The 21,949-nt window shown below is 50.9% G+C and overlaps 2 protein-coding genes across 7 annotated transcripts in view; both read right to left on the reverse strand.

The window, feature by feature from the left end:
- Positions 1–3,537, reverse strand: part of GPI (glucose-6-phosphate isomerase) — a 42,838-nt gene extending 39,301 nt beyond the window's left edge. Inside the window, exons 1-4 of one of the 2 annotated variants that reach the window (XM_012438510.3) lie at positions 3,502–3,537; positions 3,021–3,115; positions 1,967–2,057; positions 1,551–1,619 (exon numbers count right to left, since the gene is read on the reverse strand). In XM_012438510.3, the coding sequence (XP_012293933.2) occupies positions 1,551–1,619; positions 1,967–2,057; positions 3,021–3,115; positions 3,502–3,522 (276 nt within the window). In that variant the 5' untranslated portion in view covers positions 3,523–3,537. Of the gene's footprint in view, positions 1–1,550; positions 1,620–1,966; positions 2,058–3,020; positions 3,148–3,501 lie in introns of those variants that run through there. The other variant, XM_012438503.3, reaches the window with a different exon arrangement.
- Positions 3,538–12,632: 9,095 nt separating this feature from the next.
- GARRE1 (granule associated Rac and RHOG effector 1) overlaps positions 12,633–21,949 on the reverse strand; it is an 86,587-nt gene continuing 77,270 nt past the window's right edge. For 4 of the 5 annotated variants that reach the window (XM_021676565.2, XM_021676564.2, XM_012438523.2 and 1 more), the window contains exons 11-14: positions 20,923–21,088; positions 19,515–19,652; positions 16,368–16,446; positions 12,633–15,568 (exon numbers count right to left, since the gene is read on the reverse strand). In XM_021676565.2, the coding sequence (XP_021532240.1) occupies positions 15,260–15,568; positions 16,368–16,446; positions 19,515–19,652; positions 20,923–21,088 (692 nt within the window). In that variant the 3' untranslated portion in view covers positions 12,633–15,259. The remainder of the gene's footprint in view (positions 15,569–16,367; positions 16,447–19,514; positions 19,653–20,922; positions 21,089–21,949) is intronic. The other variant, XM_021676566.2, reaches the window with a different exon arrangement.

The raw sequence follows: 21,949 nt of genomic DNA on the forward strand, positions 1-21,949 counted from the left end.
CCCAAGGACTTATGTGCTGCAGACAAGAGGAGGTGGGGCAGGGGACCCGAATATGCCTAGGACAGGCCCCAAGGGCTCACCACAGGTGCTCAGGGCATGAAGAGCGAGAGAAAAGAGGAATAGTGAGCAAAGACAGATAATGGTGACAACACGTGTCAGAAACAAGCAATAAATGCTTTCAGAGGCCGGGTGCCAAGGCTCATACCTGTAATCCCAGAACTGTGGGAAGCCAAGGTAAGTGGATCACCTTGAGGTCAGGAGTTCTAGACCAGCCTGGCCAACATGGTGAAACTCTGTCTCTACTAAAAATACAAAAATTAGCCAGGTGGCATGGCACACACCCATAGTTCCAGACACTCAGGAGGCTAAGGCAGGAGAATGGCTTGAACCTGGCAGACAGAGGTTGCAGTGAGCCGAGATCGCACCACTGTACTCCAGCCTGGGTGACAGAGCGAGACTTCATCTCAAAATAAATAAATAAATAAATAAGTAAATGCTTTCAGAGGATGAGCGCTCATGAAGCCTCAAGTAACCTAATCCTCCCAGAGTGTGTTCATGGTGTTTGCTGGCACCTTTTGGGCAATGTCCTCAGCTCCTTGGATTTGCAACAAGGCATGCAACTCAAGCTTCCCTCACCAAGCAGTCCAGTAACTATCAACTGCCAGGAACCTAACCAGACTTGAAATCTGTGACTGGTGCCAGGTGGCTGGCATGGCCACCTGAGTGAAACAGCCTGAAGAAGAGTCCTTGAGGGAAGGTCTAAAGACCCCAGGTGGGCAGGCAAAGGATCACCTCAGGATTTCAACCCAGTGAGAGGCTTGCTAAGGTGGAGGGCTTCATGCCACCCCACCCTCACCCTGCCGACCCCACTTCTGCCCCACTTTTCACAGGCGAATGCACCTCTCCAGAAAGCCTTCCTTGACTGGATCCTCTCTCTGCAATGCAAGACAGGTTGACTGTGAATTTCCACTCTGCCTCTTACAGCTATGACATCTTAGATAAGTGATGTGACCTCTGAACCTCGGATTCCTCACATGTAAGAAGAGGATAATGACACAACGAGGACAGAGTCTGGGTGCTCAGTGTCTATTATACCTCCAGGCTTGGCTCCCATACTGAGTCAGGAACAAGGGCCCCCAGGTCTGGCCTCACCACTGCTTCCTATTGACTCCTACTGCTTGAGTAGGCAGAAGTCTTTAGTGACCTAAGATTCTACTTGTCGCTACTAAAACTTGCAGAGAGGATATTTTAGAGTTCACTTCTCCAAGAAAACGTCTGAGCAAGCCTTGAGAAACTCTCCCTCTGGGTCTGAGATGTGCTCCTCTGCAGACCTGGGAACTATTCCAAGAGGCTCACCAAATCTAGACAGCCAACCTTGTGGAAGACAAACCCCAAAGCCCTGCTACAGTAGGAGGAAAAAGCCCTTAGGCCCCTCATTAAGCAAAAGCATTGCCCAAGAGAAGGGGTGAAGACACAGGGTGATGCGGCTAACAGTCAGATAAACCCCAAAGGGAAGGAAGAGGCCCAGAGGGTATGTGGAGCCTGCTCACCTCAGTGTAGTTGATCTTCTCACCATTGAACATCCGCTCCCGGGCGGCCTCCACGCCCCTGGACTTGGCCTAGGAAGAGGCAATACTGAGGCCTGGTCCCACCCACACTGGCCACCCCAAGTGTCAGCCTCTGAGCACAAGGCTTGGTGCTGTCCCCAATGAGACAGACAGATGGCTGCTGCCTAGTTCCCTCTCCCACTATCTGGGAAGGGTCTGCTCAGACATCAGACATTGGGGTCCCTGGGATGCTGCTTAGAACTTAAGCCAGGGACAGGTGCCTCACCAGCACAGAGGCGATCACCGAGGTCCAGTGAGAGGAAATACACAAGACACTCAAGGTCCCAGGGGCTCACAGGAGCCCAGCTTGCCCACCACTCCGTGGGTTACCAGTTATGCCTCCCCAAGCAGAACATTACCAGGTCCACCAGCATCCGCATCACCTCCTCCGTCACCAGGTTCTTGGAGTAATCCACCAGGATATGCCCATGGTTGGTGTTGAGGGTCAAGCTGCAAAAAGATGCAGATGCTACTGACCACACCCTGGTCTCCCTAGCAGGGAGCCGTGCCCTGAGCAGGAGCTGCTCCCAGAAGAAACATCTTCCCCGAGACACACCCCACGAGGGCCACGGCCACCCAACACAACAGTGGTGTCTGTCACCTGCCAGCCCACAGGGTTTATCTACAATAGCAGGACAAAGAAAGAAGCCATCCTCACACACCCTAGATGCAGGCAGACCCTGGGTGACGATACTGGCCTGAAGGGAGCGATCAACCTCTCCCAGGGCTTCCACTCTCTGCCTCAAGTTACTCAGGCACCCATCCAAATGACAGGGTTGGCCATCGGGACGTCTAGTCCGGAGCCACAGTCGCTCCCGCCCCTCTCCACCAGCATCAGAGATCAGAACTCGCTCGGCCCCACCCTGCCCATGATTTCCTCCAACGCTCCTTCCCACTTCCCGGTCGTGCACAGGTCTCTTCTGCAGGAATCACGCCCAACGTCTCCACCCTTCCACCCGGCTCCCTCAACCCCCCCCCACCCACGCCCCGGCTGGCCGCCCTGCAGAAGGTCCTAAGCCCATGCGGCCAGGAGCAGATGGAAGGGACAGCCCTTTCCCGCTTGCTGCGTCAGCCAGGGCCTCTCTTCACAAATGCGAAAGGAGCCCCTACTCTAATGGCCGGGGCCGCACGGGGTGGGGGAGGGGAGGGAGATGTCCCCATGGAAGGGCCCGTTTTTCCTCGTGACGAGGCAGCCTCGGCGCCGAGACCCCCGGCAAGGCCGCAAGCCCCCAGGAACTAGCTCCAAGGAGACGCCAAGGACGAAGTGCGGCCTCGGCCTGGGTCCCCGTCCGTGGCCTGGAGGTGGGAGGCGGGGATCCCCGGGCACCGCTGCCCCCGCCCCCAGGCCCCAGCCCCGCGTGCCGGGCTCCGGGCGCCGCGCGTGGCAGCCCCCCGCCTCCGGTCCGCCCGCACCTGAAATGGTTGAAGCGCTCCTTGTCTGCATCGAAGAGACGGCGCAGATTGAGCTCGGAGCCGTGCTCCCGGTACCATTGCTGCAGTTTCTGGAACTGGGGGTCCCGGGTGAGAGCGGCCATAGTGACTAGAAGGTACGCAGGCTGAGACTCGCGCCGAGAAATCAGCGCGGGCGATGCGCAGCTAGCGGGGCGCGGGGGCGCACAGCAGCCTTTATAGCGCAGGCGCCTGGCCCGGCCCCGCCCCCGAGCCCCGGCCCCGCCCCTCCCCGCCGCCCGGACACCCAGGGCGGGTGCCCGCTGGGCGACCTTGCCCGCGGCCGCTGATCTGGGGCCTCAGCGCGTCTCTCCCTACCCCTTGAGCCGCTGCTTTGCTGGCCTCTGCCCGGTAGTGGCTGTGGGGAGGGGTGGGCAGAGCCCGGGGATCACTGGAGCCCAGGAGTTGGAGGCTGCAGAGAGCTATCGTCGCGCCACTGTACTACCTGTGCACTGGTCGACTTCATTCATTCATTCATTCACTCATTCATTCGACAAAACTCTATAGATTGAACACCTTCCACATTACAGGAAGTATTCCAGGCGCTGTGGATACCTAAGTGCCAAATAAGCAAGTACAACAGATGATGTGTCAGTTGCTGGTAAGGGCAATTGAGGAAAAGCAAGATGAAAAGGGTGCTGAGAATCGGGGTTGCAATTAAGAAAAAGATACTCAAAAAATAGGTGTGCCTGTAATCTCAGCTACTCGGGAGGCTGAGACAGGAGAATCACTTGAACCCGGGAGGTAAAGATTGCAGTGACTGCAGCCTGGGCAACAAAGCGAGACTCTGTTTCAAAAAAAAAAAGATAAGGTCAGAGAGCGAAAGGAAGGCAACATGATCACATAAGACCTTGTGAGTCATTATAAGAACTCAGGGGCTGGGTGCTCTTGCCTATAATCCCAGCACTTTGGGAGGCTGAGATAGCTTGATGCCAGGAGTTCAAGACCAGCCTGGGCAACATAGCAAAACGCTGCTTCTAAAATACTATAAATAAATTACCGGGGGTGTGTGGTGGTGCGCACCTGCAGAGTTCCAGCTACTCAGAAGGCCAAGGCAGGAAGATCACTTGAGCCCAGGAGTTTGAGGCTGTAGTGATGACCACCACTGTACTCCAGCTTGGGTGACACAGCAAGAACTTGTCTAAAAAAGAAAGAAAGAAGACAGGGAGAGGCTGACAACAAAAGAAATGAGTGGTGACAGGACTTTCCAGGGAACAGCCCTGTCCACATGACCCTTCTCTAAGAACTGTCAAATCTAAGATTTCACTGAGTGTCCCCAACTACCACAACCCTGGTAACGCTGAACAGTATCTGTTCTATTGGGGTTCTGAGAAACACTCCAATCAGGGTCTTCCAAGCCAGTTATTCATCTGCACAGAAGAGAATTCCCACCCCAAATCCGGTGTTTCAGAACAGAACCTCAACCAGTAGGAAGGTGAGTCTCAGCAGCCACTGCCCCGTTATCACTTACCCTGTGATTCCCCAGATGACTCTGGCCCAATAGTAACCACTGACTCCCTTTTTTCTTTCTTTCCTTTTCTTTCTTTTTTTTTTTTGAGACAGGGTCTCACTCTGTCATACCCAGGCTGGAGTGCAATGACACAATCTTAGCTTACTACAGCTTCTGCCTCCCAGGCTCAAGCGATCTTCTCACCTCAGCCTCCTGAGTAGCCAGGACTACAGGTGGACACCACCACACCCAGCTAATTTTTTTCCTATAGACACAAGCTTTGTTATTTTTCGTACAGATGAGGTTTCATCACGTTGCCCAGGCTGGTCTCGAACCCTTGGTCACAAGTGATCTCCCTGCCTCAGCTTCCCAAAGTGCTGGGATTACAGGCATGAAGCACCGCACCTGGCTACTGACTGCCTTTTTCTCTTAGGTTACTTTGGTGACCATATGGACGACTGTTGTTGTCTAAAACCATCCTCTCCTACCCGTGTTTCTTCCCGTGCCTGAATCCATCAGAGAGGAGTAAATAACTTAGGCCAGCTAAACAGGGTCCTTTCCCAGGGCCCTGCAGCCAGCAGCAGAAAGTCTCTGCTTTGTATGGTGTTAAGCTGCCTGCCAGAAAGGACAGACCTGAGCTTTAGTCCCTGGTCTTGAGGAAAACAACGAAGAGAATGACCCCTAGAGAGATGCCAGAGTGAACCTCACAGTGCCCAGGTTCCTGGGTCCAGGCCACCTCTGCCTGCAGCTAGAATGTAAACAACAATTCCCTTTAGTGTCTGTTTGGAGTTGTCATTCACAACTCCAAGTCTTTCCTTTTTTTTTTTTGAGATGGAGTTTCACTTTTGTTACCCAGGCTGGAGTGCAATGGCAGGATCTCAGCTCACTGCAACCTCCGCCTCCTGGGTTCAGGCAATTCTCCTGCCTCAGCCTCCTGAGTAGCTGGGATTACAGGCATGCACCACCATGTCCAGCTAATTTTTTGTATTTTTAGTAGAGATAGGGTTTCACCATGTTGACCAGGATGGTCTCAATCTCTTGACCTCGTGATCCACCCGCCTCGGCCTCCCAAAGTGCTGGGATTACAGGCGTGAGCCACTGCGCCCGGCAACTCCAAGTCTTTCCAAAGATATTATGGGTGTCCACCTGTCCACTAGCACGGTCTTGTCCAGTGTCCTCTCCCAGCCACCCAGAACCCATAGAAGCAGCTTTGGGTACTGGAGAAGAGGCAGGAGGTGAGGTCTCTGATGACTGCCATTTCCAAGGTTTCCACTGCCTTTTAACCTTCCATAATGTACACCTCTCGCAATTTGGCTTCTGTGATTCCCAGAAGCTTCAACTATTCCAGATTTTCCCCATACTTTTAAGTTTCACATTTACTTTGAAACTCCAAAGTTACATGGCTTTTCTTTTCTTTCTTTTTTTTTAGACAGAGTTTCGCTCTTGTTGCCCAGGCTAGAGTGCAATGGTGAGATCTAGGCTCACTGCAACCTCCACTTCCCAGGTTCAAGCAATTCTCCTGCCTCAGCCTCCTGAGTAGCTGGGATTACAGGTGCCCACCACCTCGCCCAGCTAATTTTTGTATTTTTTTTTTTAACAGAATCTCACTCTGTTGCCAGGCTGGACTGCAGTGGTGCCATCTCAGCTCACTGCAACCTCCAACTCTCTGGTTCAAGCAATTCTCCTGCCTCAGCCTCCAGAGTAGCTGAGATTATAGGCTGGTGCCATTATGCCCAGCTAATTTTTGTATTTTTAGTAGAGACGAGATTTCACCATGTTGGCCAGGATGGTCTTGATCTTCTGACCTCGTGATTCACCCACCTTGGCCTCCCAAAGTGCTGGGATTATGGGCATGAGCCACCACGCCCAGCCTAGTTTTTGTATTTTTAGTAGAGACAGGCTTCACTGCGTTGGCCAGGCTGGTCTTGAACTCCTGACCTCAGGTGATCCACCCACCTCGGCCTCCCAAAGTGCTAGGATTTCAGGGGTGGGCCACTGTGCCTGGCCCAGATTTTCCACATTAGCAGGAAACTTAGGTTCCTTTCTGGCAGGCTGTACGTCACAGTGGTTATGGGGAGAAAACACAGAAAAGTATGAAGAAAGGTCATTACTAATCCAAAGCCATTCATCATCATACTACAATACAACTAACATGGCCACTACTCCAGCCAGGTTTACTATGTGCAGAGCTGCATGCTAAATCCTCTCCATGTATCCCTCATGGCAGTCCTATGAGGGATACCCATTTAACAGAGAAATGTGAACAGTGGCTCACGCTTGTAATCCCAACACTTTGGGAGATGGATCACTTGAGACCAGGAGTTTGAGACCGGCCTGGCCACCATGGCGAAACCCCGTATCTAGTAAAATTACAAAGATTAGCTGGGCATGGTGACAGACACCTGTAATCCCAGCTACTCGAGAGGCAGGAGAATCGCTTGAACCCAGGAGGCAGAGGCTGCAGTGAGTCAAGATTGCACCACTGCACTCCAGCCTGGATGACAGAGGGAGACCCTGTCTCAAAAAAACAAAAAAGAAAGAAATGTGAAACAAGCCCACTCTGCTCTTAACTAGAGAATCAACCCAGGCTGCCTGATTTCTTCCTGAGCCCTGTGCTTAACTGCAGCCCTCTTCAGTGCCAGGAAAAAGGTGGAGGGAAAGTAGAGGAGCAGGCAATGCTTTTCTCTGCTCCTCATCACCCCAGTTCTGTCTTATTAGTTGAAACAGGGTCTTGCTCTGTCACCCAGGCTGGAGTGCCGGGGCATGACCACAGCTCACTGCAGCCTTGAACTCTGGCCTCAAGCGATTTTCCCACCTCAGCCTCCTGAGTAGCTAGAACTACAGGCATAACCACCCCGCCCAGCTAATTTCTTCTTCTTCTTATTTGTAGAGACTGGTTTGCACTATGTTGCCCAGTCTGGTCTCAAATTCCTAGCCTCAAGAGATCTTCTTGCCTCAGCCTACCAAAGTGCTGGGATCACAGGTGTGCATCACTGTGCCTAGCCATAAGGTCATTTTATGTTCTCTTGTCTACCACCATCACTACAGTCACTACCATATGCTGAGCTAAGTCCTGCAAACCGCAGAGCTTAGGGGGCAGTGAAGCTGGGAGGGGTCATTCCCCCAGACCAGGGACTGACCCAAAAGAATCGGAAAGAAACCTAGCCCGGAAATTCCAAGAGAGCATGCTGCAGAGCCGGGTACCTTCAAATGCTCCAGGCAAGATGATCTGGCCCTGAGAAAGGAGCAAACCAGAGGGTACATCTGACAGAAGAGGCAAGTTAAGAAGTACTGGGACAGTGCTAACTCTGGATAGCAAAGATTCAGTTCCAAGCATAAGGCAGCCCTAGAAAAGCAGTTGACTGCCACTGAGTATTGATGAAGGTAGCACTTACTGCAGGCTGTGGAGAGCACATTCCAAACAAGAGCCCCGTTCTAAAGCTGGGAAAACTGAGGTATGGGCATTTAGATATCTCAGACCTTACTTCAGGGCCGCTGGACAGGGGTCAGGCAGGTCCTGGAGGACAGGTGGTCATGGGTGTGAAGGGAGAGGAACTGGGGCAGGGGATTCGTGAGGTGGTCACTTCTGGGGCCTGAGCTGAAGGAGTCAGGAGCGGGTCGTGGCGTTTCCACGCCGATGGATTTTCAAGAGCTGTTGCTGGGGGTGGGGGGCGAGCCCACCGAGGATGCTGAGTCATGGTGACAGGCGAAAGCGAGGGAGCCGTGCTTGTGGGGTTCCGTGGAGCTGCTGGAGTTGGCCCATCCTCTCCGGGGACGCCACGGAGCAGGTGTAGGCGGGGTTGAGCGCAGGCGCGGACGAGGCAGGGGTGCGGAAGCGTGTGCGTGTGGGCCTGCACGTCCGGGTGGGCGGGGCTCGCGCTTGTACGCAGGTCCCTGCGCACTGTCGGGCGCTGGGGGTGCGGAGAGGGAGAAGGCTTGCAGACAGCCGGGTCCGCACGTCGGTGATGGACATGGTGCGTGAATGTGCGCAAGCGCTATGAGGGGCGGCCGTGCGCATGCGCACACCGGGAGTGGTGCGTGGAGGTGCCGCCGCCTCGTCGCGCCCCTAGGAGGTCTAGGGTTTGTTTTCGGTATTGGCCCTGGCCTGCGCGAACAAGTCTTGTCGTTTCGGGGCTTCGTTACCAGAGCGCCGTGAATCCTTTGCTAGGTACTTAAAAACGTTTTCCCAGGAGGCTGAAGCGGGAGAATTGCCTGAACCCAGGAGGCGGAGGTTGCGGTGAGCCGAGATCGCGCCATTGCACTCGAGCCTGGGTAACAAGAGCGAAACACCGTCTCAAGAAAAAAAAAAAAAAAAACGTTTTCCCCAATGTACATAGGCGTTTCCACGAGAATAAAAAGCTTTACATTTATTCTAGGTCTACATGGGCCTCTCCGCAGCTCCATTGTAGTGCTAATCCCTTTTCAGTCCTGGGACAGCCCCTGATGATGTATTTAATAGCATTCTTTAGCCCAACGCGAGAGCCTTTTCGTCTGGTTGTTTATGTTTTTCGTTTTTAGAGACAGACTCTCGCTGTATTACCCAGGCTGGAGTGCAGCGGCACGATCTCGGCTTACTGCAGCCTCGAACTCCTGGGCTCAAGTGATCCTCCCATCTCAGCCTCCCAAAGTGCTGGGATTACAGGAGTGAGCCACCGTACCCAGCCTCTAGTTCTGTTTTTTGCTCAGTATTAGAATTCGTTAAATTCTGGCCCCAGCAACACATCTTTTCATCTGTCTCAAGTTGCACTGTGATGGTCACAGGAGCTGTCCTGCACCTTGAACATGTGGCCATGAACAAGACTCGCTCCTTGCTCTGGTGGGGCCTTCATTCTAGTGAGGCACAAATGCAAACACAAAATTGCAGGAGGGTGCTAAGTGCTTTAAAGAGAAACGAAGCCAGGCTGGAAGATGGGCTCTGACCGCAGAAAACTGATGGAGATGCCTTAGGAGCAACAAGTAGGCAAGTGGAGGGCACATGGCAAGGCTACTTGGAAGTAGGTTAGGGTGCATGGGAAACCCTGAGGCTGTGGGGAGAGAGGCAGGAGCTAGGTGAAGTCCAGGTAGATAGCAGTGGAGATGTAAGAACATGGTGGAATTTGAGTGTGCTTGGCAATACACGTAGAGGACTTGCAGATTGTAGTCAAAGAACTGGGTTGCTGGTGGATGGTTGTTCTCTTATCAAGGATGGGAAAGATGGGTTGTTGCCCCTAAATTTTTTTTTGAGACAGAGTCTCACTTTGTCACCAGGCTGGAGTGCAGTGGCACAATCTTGGCTCACTGCAACCTCCACCTCCTGGGTTCAAGCGATTCTCCTGCCTCAGTCTCCCGAGTAGCTGGGACTACAGGCGCGCGTCACCATGCCCAGCTAATTTTTGTATTTTTAGTAGAGACGGGGTTTCACCATCTTGGCCAGGATGCTCTCGATCTCTTGACCTCGTGATCCACCTGCCTTGGCCTCCCAAAGTGCTGGAATTAGAGGCTGAGCCGCTGTGCCCAGCCAAAATACTGAGTTTTAAAGGCAGGGACTGCATGTTTGCCATCATGGTTCCTAACAAGGGCCTAGCCCTTATGTAACATTAGTGAATGCTGAATGTGACACGCCTGAAACAATCCTCCTTCCTCACCTAGGCCCACATCTTAAGTCAGTATTCTAGTTCAAGCCATATCCAGTCCCCACACCGACACACAGAGGACTGGGCCCAGCCAGCCCACCCCTGCGCTGTAAGGCCAGCTGCATGTGTTACTTCCAGAGCCTACCCTTGGAGATGCCTTAGACTCCCGGGCATCTGTGGCTGGAAGGCAGCTGGTCACTCTGTCCACATACAGGGCTTTTGGGCAGTCAAGAAGCTGATTATTGGGAAGGTTTATTTCCTGTCTCCGCATCAGAAGGCAGGTTGCAGCAGTGGCCACACAGTGCACAAAAGGCCATCCCCTCACAGCCCCATGGTTGGCATAGAGCATCTCAGCCTCCAAGTTGGAAGCCCCCCATCCAAGGAGCCCCCAGGAGGGAAAGGAAAGTCATAAGCCTCCCAGGTACCTCTGCTGCCTGAGCATTTCTCAGATAGGCTGAGGCCTCTAAGGCCCCTGCAGGAGTTCAAGCGTAGCATCTGCTTAGCTTCCCTCCCCACTCATCAGCACACAGCCAGGGCTACGGAACTCCTACCCTCCAGCCTCCATCAGTGCTGTGAATCAGAACTAGTGATGAGAACCGGGTGCTTGTGTTAAATGGGAACACATTTGAATAAAATATGGGCCTTTTTTTTTTTTAAGATATTGGCGGGGTGGGGGGTTAGGGGAAGGTCTCACTGTTGCCCAGACTAATCTTGAACCCTGGCCTCAAGCGATCCTCCTAGGTCAGCCTCCCAAACTGCTGGGATTACAAGCATGGGCCAGCACACTCAGCCCTTGCTAGCTTTATAATATGAACTTCCAGTGTATTCTTCAGCACACTCGGACAACATGGTTGTTACTGAGCAACTTTGTCCTTAGGTGCATTTGGAAGGCTCTGGGACTTGGTGCCCATGCTCAACTTCAGGGCACCGTGGCAGAAGGAAGAGTGGTGCATACACCAGCAGCTTATATCTTAATGCCCACATTACTCTATTTCCTTCATTTCATCAAAAAAGGTTCCAATGAGGTGCTGTCTTTCTGCAAATGAAAATGAGTTGAGGCCGGGCACAGTGGCTCATACCTATATTCCCAGCACTTTGGGAGGCTGAGGTGGGCGGATCACCTGAGGTCGGGAGTTCAAGACCAGCCTGACCAACATGGAGAAACCCTATCTCTACTAAAAATACAAAATTAGCCAGGCGTGGTGGCACATGCCTGTAATCCCAGCTACTCAGGAGGCTGAGGCAGGAGAATCACTTGAACCCAGGAGGCAGAGGTTGCTGTGAGCCGAGATCGTGCCATTGCACTCCAGCCTGGACAACAAGAGCAAAACTCTGTCTCCAAAAAAGAAAAAGGAAATGTGACCCACCCTCCATTTGTGTTTCTCATGATACCATCTTCCTTCTGCTTAACCGGATAGCATTATCCAGTGAGACAGGTCCTTCTTCTTTTTTTTTTTTTTTTTGAGACATTGTCTCACTCTGTTGCCCAGGCAGTGCAGTGGTGCGGTCTCAGCTCACTGCAACCTCTGCCTCCCAGGTTCAAGTGATTCTCCTGCCTCAACCTCCTGAGTAGCTGGGAATACGGGTGCCTGCAACCACACTCGGTTAATTTGTTGTAGTTTTAGTAGAGATGGTGGTGTTTCACCATGTTGGCCAGGTTGCTCTCAAACTCCTAACTTTGTGGTCCACCTGCCTCAGCTTCCCAAAGTGTTGGGATTACAGGTGTGAGCCACTATTATTTTTTTTTTTAGAGACAGAGCCTCTATCTGTCACCATACTGGAGTGCAGTGGCATAATCTTGGCTCAATGCAACCTCCAACTTCCTGGTTCAAGCGATTCTCCTGCCTCAGCTTCCTGAGTAGCCAGGATTACAAGAATGTGCCACCACGCCCAGCTAATTTTTGTATTTTTAGTAGAGATGGGCTTTCACCATATTGGCCAAGATGGTCTCGATCTCCTGAACTCAAGTGATCCACCTGCCTTGGCCTCCCAAAGTGCTGGGTTTACAGGCGTGAGCCACTGTGCTCGGCCAAGACAGTTCCTTTTTATCCCTGTGAGGCACAGTATCTCTGCCACAGATTGGGTTCCTGGTATGGGAAGAGGGTAAAACAAACCCTCATTCCTGGGTCTGCTCATTGGACAAGCTGGCTGGGCAAGTCACAGCATCCACATCTGGTGGGACATGGGTGTTGGCAGACCCCAACCCAGAGAGCCTGCACCCTTCCAGAGGACATCTTCACTACTGCACTGGCTCCCCCTGTGCACAGGCCTGCACAGGGACCTAAACCAGCTCAGGCCTTAGGGAAGTCAATAGGGGAAGTGTGGCTGGTTGTTCTGCCTCCTGCCCATCCACTTCAGCTCACCATAATATTCCAAGTAGTCTTCCCCTTGGCTAGATTCAGAGAACAGGCTGACCTAAAAACCAACTCAGTGTGCAGCTTTTCAAAGCAATGAATCAGGCAGGCTTTTGACATAATGTCCTCTGCAGTTCATTTTAAACAAAAATACCAAGTATTATTAAATGTATATTTTTAATAAAGCTAATAGTTATTTTACTTATAGGAGCTTTAAAAGTAAGATACAAAACGTAGAGTTCCAGTTTGGAAGCATTGTAACTATACACACAATGTCCTGCTGATGCCCGAGCAAGGCAGCCACACCTGACCATGCAAAGGACACACACATTCACACACGCACACACATGCGCTTTGGCGAGACCCCTCTGCCGAGCGCAGCACCTGGAATTACCAGTGTTCAGAGCAAAGCGGTGCCAGGAACACAGCACCTACATGGAGACTATACAAACAGCTTCACACAGTCTCACAGCCCATGGAGATGCAATTGGAAAATGTCTTCCTTAATAGAGAAAAACAAACTGGAAAGTGACAATTAGCAATGTCACCTGTGTTGGGGCATCAAGGACTGACCTCCGTCCAAGGTGAGGCCTATGGGGAGGCACTATTAAAACAAGAGTACTTCAGTATAATAGAACTCGAAATACAGGGTACTGTGGACACATTACTGAAGGAAACAGAAAACTATCTTACAAGTAGAACAGCCACAGACAACTTTGAGATTAGTGTGCACACTGTGACAGCTAACACAGACAAGAGCCACGCAGGGTGGGTGCAAAGCACGTGCCTGAAAATGTCTATATACAAAACAGTTCTTTGTAAACATGGTGAGGTGAATGCTCAGAACCACGGTGAAAGATCATAAATACAGGCAGCAACGCATCCCCACACAGCACAAAAGACAACACCCAAGGCCTGGGAACAGCCTGACAACACAGTACTAAAAACTCAGGTGGCTGGGCTCAGACACCCTAAGGGTTCTCTAGAATTAGTGTGTGTGTGTGTGTGTGTGTGTGTGTGTGTGTGTGTGTACATACATATATATATTTTTATTCTTTTGGTTTTTTTTTTTTTTTAAGACGGAAACTCGCTCTGTCACCCAGGCTGGAGTGCAGTGGCATGATCTCAGCTCACTGCAACCTCTGTCTCCTGGGTTCAAGCAATTCTTCTGCCTCAGCCTCCCGAGTAGCTGGGACTACAGGTGTGCGCCACCACGCCTGGCTAATTTTTGTATTTTTAGTAGAGATGGGGTTTCACCATATTGGCCAAGCTGGTCTCGAACTCCTGACCTCGTGATCCACCCACCTCGGCCTCCCAAAGTGCTGGGATTACAGGCGTAAGCCACTGCGCCCGGCCTCTTTTTGGTATTTTTATATATAAATTTACTTATATCTGTAGAAAAATGAGAACGTAAATGTGTTATTACAATCTTTTCTGGAAAAGCTTATATGGAGTTAGAAAGAATAAACCATTTATTAGTAGTTAACATATATTAAAATGGTTTAATGATTTAAGAAAATATAAAAAAAATATTAATACTGTCAAACTTTCATACCAGAAAATATTATGGATTTTTCTCAATTAGACTTATTCAAAGATGAAATATGAAAAATTTAAATAAGTTTTATATAAAGAACTTTCTGTAACCTCAATTAATATACAGTGGGATATGTCTATTCTATATAGATATATTTATTATTATTTCTCAATTTAAGCACCATTCAATTCTTCTGGATCCATTCTGGCTGGAAAATATCCCTAAATCCACAAGATGTTATCTATTTAATGGCACATGTTAACTGAAAATGAGGTGGATTTTTTTTTTTTTTAAGAAAAGACCTTAAATTAATTTCTATCTACATCTTAATTGGTTCGCCTTCTGAGCCAGCTCACAATGTTAATGCAATTTCTAGTGCAAGTGTCTCTGAGGGCCCCTCGACCACACCCCGTGGACTGTGGCAGTGCCCTGGCCACGCGTGGAGGGATCAAAGGGCAGCGGGTGCAGCCTGTCTCTGCAAATGGACAGCAGCTGGCTGGTTCACCACCACGCACCTTCAGCAGTGCATCTCCAACATGGGTTGCACCATCCTGCTCTCATAAAGCTGGGAAAGGCCGCACTCCTTGGGTGCTGCTGGGTGGCAAGGAGCTGTCCACCCACAGAAACCCCAGGTGACTGCTTCCAATCACAAATATTCTGTATTTCGCCCATTTTGTGTAAGCTTAAATAAAGATAGTGTTACACAAACCTCCAGCCAGTATATCTGTTATCTTAAAATACTCAATACATTTTAGGCAGGAGATGTTTAACTAGAAACCTACATGAAAAAAACAGCTATAAAATACAGTGATTGGTGTGGTCATCACTCAAGGTGTGAAAGAGGGAGAAGAAGAGGGTTTCCGAAAAATGGTCAGTTATGCCCTCAGCTTTCAGGCTTGATATCTTCCCAACACATAGCAGGACTAAAAACCCAAGAGCTGTGTTTCTTCAAGTGTGGCCATGGAGCCTGCATCAGAGTCACCTGCGGGGCTTACCAGGCATGCAGGTTCCCCAGCACACCCCCAAGGGCCAGACGCCTATGTCTCCAGCTGGCTCTCCAGGGCTCTGATGCCACCAATGTTTGAGAAGCCAGGTTTAAAGGCTTGGAGCTGCCAACTACCCTTGTCCCCAAGGAACCCTCCCTGGGATGGGGTGCGCTGGTCCTCTGAGGGGCTGGTGTCAGCTAGGCGGCCCTGGGGTGTGGACACTTGTCCTCACAGCTTTGGGCAGGCAGGCAGGCTGGCCTGGGGTCAGTACTGGGGCAAGTAGGCTGGCCTGCGTTCAGCCTTCCCAGGGAAGGCCTTGAAGCCCTTGGGTGCTGCCTTGTGTGCTGGTGGGGGTGGGGGCTGTGGTGGGGTCTGCACGTAGGAGAAGGCGGCGGCACTGCAGTCGCTAGTTGCGGCCCACACTGGGGACTGCAGCATCTGCATGGTGTCGTTCCACTGGCTGCCGGGGCTGGTGACTGCATAGAGTGGTGCGCTGGGGCTGGGCAGCGTGCTGGGAAGCGGGGAAGGGTGCTGCCAGGGTGCTTTGGGTGGCCATGTTTTGGTTTTGTTATCCTGAGAGACAGAAGAGAGTTGTTCTTAGTGGCATTTCTGGCAATGTGTCATCTTTTCCCACCTCCCCAGATCCCTGGCCCTTATTCCCACCTAGGAAGCAGGGTGAGAGCCCCACTCACTCCCACAGCCCTGTCCAACAGAGCTCCTTGTATTAATAGCCATCTTCTGTGCTTCTGTGGTGCAGTATGGTAGCCACTCGCCACATGTGGCTAGTGCAGACTGAGGAATTCTTTTAAAAATATATTTTAGAGGCAGTCTCACTCTATCAACCAGGCTGGAGTGCAGTGGTGCAATCATAGCTCACTGTAACCTCAAATTCCTGGGTTTAAGCCATCTTCCTGCCTCAGCCTCTTGACCAGCAAGGACTACAGACATGTGCCACCATGGCTTAACTAATTTTTTTTTCTTTTAATAATTTGGTTCCAACGCAACCTTAGCTAATCTTTTAACTTTTTTAGAAACTGTGTTTCACTATGTTGCCCGGGCTGGTCATAAACTCTTGGCCTCAAGCCATCCTTCTGCACTGGCCTCCCAAAGCACTAGGATTACATGCATGAGCCACCATGCCTGGCCTGAATTTTTATCTGTATTTAAATTTACATAGCCATATGTGGTGAATGGCTATCATACTGGATAGCACAGTCGTAAAACTTCTTGTGGCTCCGAGTCAGCCGAGGTGGCTAATCATTTGCACAAAGTTATTTACCACAAAAAAGACCCCTCATTATTTTGAGGCCCTCTGAAAACTGCAGCTGCAGAAGCTAGCCCAAGTCTATGCCCACAGAGCCAGCCTGAATACCTGGTTCACATCCTCCACTGTGGTGAGGAGAGGCGGTGAGGGCAGCATGCTGGTGTCCTGCTCTCCGCTGCTGTGTTTCCTGAAAGAACCAAGAGCTCAGGGCAGTGATTGCCTGGCTTCCTGCCCAGCCCACCTGCAGAGTCCCACAAGAGTGCTAGGCTCCAGCATCTCTAGGCCCTGGTTCTAGGAGGGGAGGAGGCCTGCCTGGGTCCATGGTGTAAAGGAGACTAAGGGGAGCTGGCACTGAACGATGCACTCCTGCATGGCCAGCGCAGTCAGAGGAGTTGGATATGGGGGTGGCAGGCAAAGACAGGCACTGGCTTTTCCCAGCTGCTGAGTCCACCTTCTTTGTTGTTTTTTTTTTTGAGATGGAGTTTCGCTCTTGTTACCCAGTCTGGAGTGCAATGGCGCGATTTCGGCTCACCGCAACCTCCGCCTCCTGGGTTCAGGCAATTCTCCTGCCTCAGCCTCCTGAGTAGCTGGGATTACAGGCACGCGCCACCATGTCCAGCTAATTTTTTGTATTTTTAGTAGAGACGGGGTTTCACCATGTTGACCAGGATGGTCTCGATCTCTTGACCTTGTGATCCACCCGCCTCGGCCTCCCAAAGTGCTGGGATTACAGGCTTGAGCCACTGCGCCCGGCTGTTTTTTTTTTTTTTAATTTTTATTTTTTGAGACCAAGTCTCACTCTGTTTCCTAGGCTGGAGTGCAGTGGCTTGATCTCAGCTCACTGCAACCTCCACCTCCTGGGTTCAAGTGATTCTTGTGTCTCAGCCTCCTGAGTAGCTGCGATTACAGGCGTGCACCACCACACCCAGCTAATTTTTTTAGTAGAGATGGGGTTTCACCATGTTGGCCAGACTGGTCTCCAACTCGACCTCAGGTGATCTACCTGCATCAGCCTCCCAAAGTGCTGAGATTACAGGCGTGAGCCACCATGCCTGGCCGGCTTTTGGTTAATTTATTTAAGAGATACTGTTTCCAAGCACTAAGGATATGTGACTTAAAGCCCATTCGTTTTACTAATCACATGAAGAAGTTTGTTACAAGGTTGAATGAAAAAGGCAGGATGTGACCACATCAGAGCCAGCACTCCCGCATGCAGACAACAGTCTCTGCAGAGATGGTGCCAGACGTGACTTAGAAGTCGAATCAGTCATATGTCTGAAAGGGAAGTCTCAAACTCCACCCCCAGCTCAACTTGCTGCTCCTGCAGGCTTCCAACCTCAGTTCATGGCACCCTTCACAGAAGCTGAGGCAGAAAACTTGTGTGTCATCCTTGACTCTTCCCACCTCACCCATACCCCACTGCTAATTCCCCACCCGTTGCTGCTGCACTTTGTTCAGCTCTGATTATCAGAAGCCTCACTAAGTTCTGAAAATAGAACATCCACCAGTTCTCTGCATTTACAACCCTCAAACCCTGCTTTATTTATTTATTTATTTTTTGAGATGGAGTTTCGCTCTTGTTACCCAGGCTGGAGTGCAATGGCGCGATCTCGGCTCACCGCAACCTCCGCCTCCTGGGTTCAGGCAATTCTCCTGCCTCAGCCCCCTGAGTAGCTGGGATTACAGGCACGCGCCACCATGCCCAGCCAATTTTTTGTATTTTTAGTAGAGACAGGGTTTCACCATGTTGACCAGGATGGTCTCGATCTCTTGACCTCGTGATCCACCCACCTCGGCCTCCCAAAGTGCTGGGATTACAGGCGTAAGCCACCGTGCCCGGCCATTTTTGTATTTTTTAGTAGAGACAGGGTTTCACCATGTTGACCAGGATGGTCTCGATCTCTTGACCTTGTGATCCACCCGTCTTGGCCTCCCAAAGTGCTGGGATTATAGGCGTGAGCCACCACGCCCGGCCTCAAACCCTGCTTTATTTTCCTTCAAAGCACCTAACCTAACCTGACATGATTTTTTTGTTTTTTGAGACACCGTCTCACTCTGTTGCCCAGGCTAGAGTGGCACATACGCAGTTCACTGCAGTCTCAGGTTTCCAGGCTCAAGTTAGTTTCCCATCTCAGCCTCCCGAGTAGCTGGGACTGCAAGTGTGGACAGAAAACAGCTGAATGTGTGCTAGCGATTGGTCACTGCCACCACCCCCACTACAATTCTGTGCAAGTACCCTTCTGTCTTCACCCACCTGCTCCCCATTGCCTATCTGATGCAGCCTGTCCTGTCCTGCAAGGACCATGTAACCTGGCCTCCTGTTCTGCTCCACAGCATGGCTTCAAGTGCCTGGGAGGCCTGTGTACCCTCCACTCCCACCCATGGCCCTCAGTCTGCCACCCCGACCTGACCTTGCTTTCTCATATCCACAGCAGTTTCTCTACTTATTTCTAACTAAACTCTCCTCTTAGTTCAGAGCCCATTTTAATTTTTGTGACTACTTTTGAAAACCTTCTTAGGTCTGAATATGCTACATTACTATTTTTTCCAACTTTGAAATGCCATCCAGAAGTCATTTTGTCCATCTTTTTTTTTTTTTGTCACCAGGTGCCAGGCTGGAGTGCAGTGGTGTGATCTCGGCTCACTGCAACATCCACCTCCTGGGTTCAAGCAATTATCCTACCTCAGCCTCCTGAGTAGCTGGGACTACAGGTGCGTGCCACCATGCCTAGCTGATTTTTGTATTTTTTAGTAGAGACAGGGTTTCACCATGTTGGCCAGGATGATCTTGATCTCTTGACCTCATGATCTGCCTGCCTCGGCCTCCCAAAGTGCTGGGATTACAGGCGTGAGCCACCGCACCCGGCCTGTCCATCTTTTAATAAAGAGACTGATGGTCAGAGAGGGACAGCCCCTTGTCTGGGGTTGCAGAGCCTGTTGGTGAGTCCAGATTAGAACTTGTAACTAAGGGCCTGCTCTTCCCACAGAAAGGGCCACCCCTGTCTCCCAAATCCACCCTTGCCTGTCACAGTGGTGGCCCCAGAGGCTGCGCAAGATGAGGCTGGCTCTTCCTTGTGGAAACCGCTTCCTGCAGGTGCTCTTTAGAGGCTTCAGCCAGGCATTGCGGGAAGAGCCCCTCCCCTCTCACACAGGGAGACTGGGGGTGACTGGGCTCCTGGCTTTCCCAGGGAGTGAGCCATGCGTTGCGATCACATGCCCCTCTCTCCCCACCTTGGTTTAGAAATCCCTTCATACCTTCTCTGCTTGACAGCAGCAACGAGGTCAGGCCCTGAAAACATGGAGAACAAGCTGTCCCCATTGGCTGAGGACGTCTCATCACTCGAGCTGGCAGAGTCTCCCTGAGCACCTGACCAGCCACCGTGCAGGCCATCCCTGAAAGCCGAAGAGAGAAGCTGGGCCAGGGCCTCCTGCAGGCCCATCACCCTCCACCCCACCCTCAAAGGACAGTCCTTACCCTGCATTCATCTCATAACCAAATAGTGGTTTCTTGTCTCTCCCTTCTTAAAATGTGAGGTTTTCCTCCTTTGCCTTATTTCAAAAGTAATACATATTCATCACTTTCCTTTATTCCTCTAAGAAGCCTGTGGTTTGTATATGAAATTTGTTTTAGAAAAAACAAGGGAGGGAGAGCATCAGGAAGAATAGCTAAAGGATGCTGGGCTTAATTCCTAGGTGATAGGATGATCTGTGCAGAAAACCACCATGGCACATGGTTACCTATGCAACAAACTGGTACATCCTGCACATATACCCCTGAACTTAAAATAAAAGTTGAAGAAAAAACATTTTAATAAGTAAAAAAAAAAAAAGCTGGGTGCAGTGGCTCATGCCTGTAATCCCAGCACTCTGGGAGGCTGAGGCAGGCGGATCACAAGTCAGGAGAGACTAGACTGGCCAACATGGTGAAACACCGTCTCTACTAAAAAATACAAAAATTAGCTGGGCATGGTGGCTTGTGCCTGTAATCCCAGCTACTTGGGAGGCTGAGGTAGAGAACTGCTTGCACCGGGACCCGGGAGGCGGAGGTTGCAGTGAGCTGAGATTGCATCACTGCACTCCAGCCTGGGCTACAGAGCAAGACTCCATCCAAAAAAAAAAAAAAAAAAATGTAAAAAAAAAATCATTAACAAGTGAAAAACAAAAAGTTGAGATGGTCTTTAGTCATCCAGATTTATTAACCAGGTAGCAATATGGATGTGAAAAATCCCCAGTTGTCTTTATGATAAAAATTCACAATTCTCTCAATATACTAGAATCTGAACCATATACCTTTGCTTTTTGTAGGATATGACAGCATTGCATAAGTCACGTGGGCTTCGCAGCCACACTCATTTTAGTATAAAGCATTTAGCTCACAAGCACCATCATGTAAGAGCCTTGTCTAGGGCTGAAGAGTCTGTTTTGAAAATCATGAATGTATACCAATGGCATGTTCACAGGGATACATCACATCAGGTGACATCTAACAGCCATATGACTCTGATCCCTAAAGATTTAATCCCTTGTCACTCTCTCACTTGGGGGCGTGGAATTGAACTGCCTGAAGTGTACACAGGCCAAGGAGCCCCCCCTTCTCACAGGCCCCTCCCACCAGGGACACCTGGGTCTCAAATTTGGCTTCCCTGGAGTAGCCGGCACTCACCCTTCTGTGAAGAACTCGGGGAAAGGCCACGTCCGATGGGTGTCATCCATAGGCGGCCAGTTGCCCCGGGGGTTGCCTGGCCGGCGACCATGCTGGGCCTGCCGCTTCTGCTGCATTGCCTGGCTCACTCCTGCCACGTAGCGTGCAAACTCTGGGTCTGACCCCACTGCATTGGGACAAAGGAACAAACGGGGTTTGGGGACAAACCGGCCTCTTGGTCCTTGCTTACGCTCTGCTGACATGCTGGTCACACATACAATAAAAGGTAGTGAGGAGCTGCCAGGCTTGTGCCCCACAGTGTGGGCTGCAGGCTGTACCCAGCACCCTACTGTGGGGAGATGGGACTTGCAGCACCTAGGGCTGAGGCTGGGGTACGGTGTGTGCTGGGGCTGTCAGGAAGGGCTATGCCTAGGACAGAGGCAGGCTAAGTGTGAAAGAAACAAAAAAGAGAGAAAACTGGTTTCATTTACCCATGGCTAAGACAAATACTAATTACTTTTTTTTTTTTTTTTTTGGAGACGGAGTTTTGCTCTTGTTACCCAGGCTGGAGTGCGATGGCGCGATCTCGGCTCACTGCAACCTCCACCTCCTGGGTTCAGGCAATTCTCCTGCCTCAGCCTCCTGAGTAGCTGGGATTACAGGCATGCGCCACCATGCCCAGCTAATTTTTTGTATTTTTAGTAGAGACGGGGTTTCACCATGTTGACCAGGATGGTCTCGATCTCTTGACCTCGTGATCCACCTGCCTCGGCCTCCCAAAGTGCTGGGATTACAGGCGTGAGCCACCGCGCCCGGCCGACAAATACTAATTACTTAAAAAATTTTGGCCAGACACGGTGACTCATGCCTGTAATCCCAGCACTTTTGGAGGCTGAGGTGGGCAGATCACAAGGTCAGGAGTTCAAAACCAGCCTAGCCAACATGGTGAAACCCCATCTCTACTAAAAATACAAAAATTAGCCGGATGTTGTGGCGGGCGCCTGTAATCCCAGCTCCTCGGGAGGCTGAGGCAGGAAAATCACTTGAA

This window comes from Aotus nancymaae, unplaced genomic scaffold (genome assembly GCF_030222135.1).
Source record: "Aotus nancymaae isolate 86718 unplaced genomic scaffold, 86718_ANA_hifiasm-v0.15.2.pri h1tg000028l, whole genome shotgun sequence".
In the NCBI taxonomy this organism is placed as follows: Eukaryota; Metazoa; Chordata; class Mammalia; order Primates; family Aotidae; genus Aotus; species Aotus nancymaae.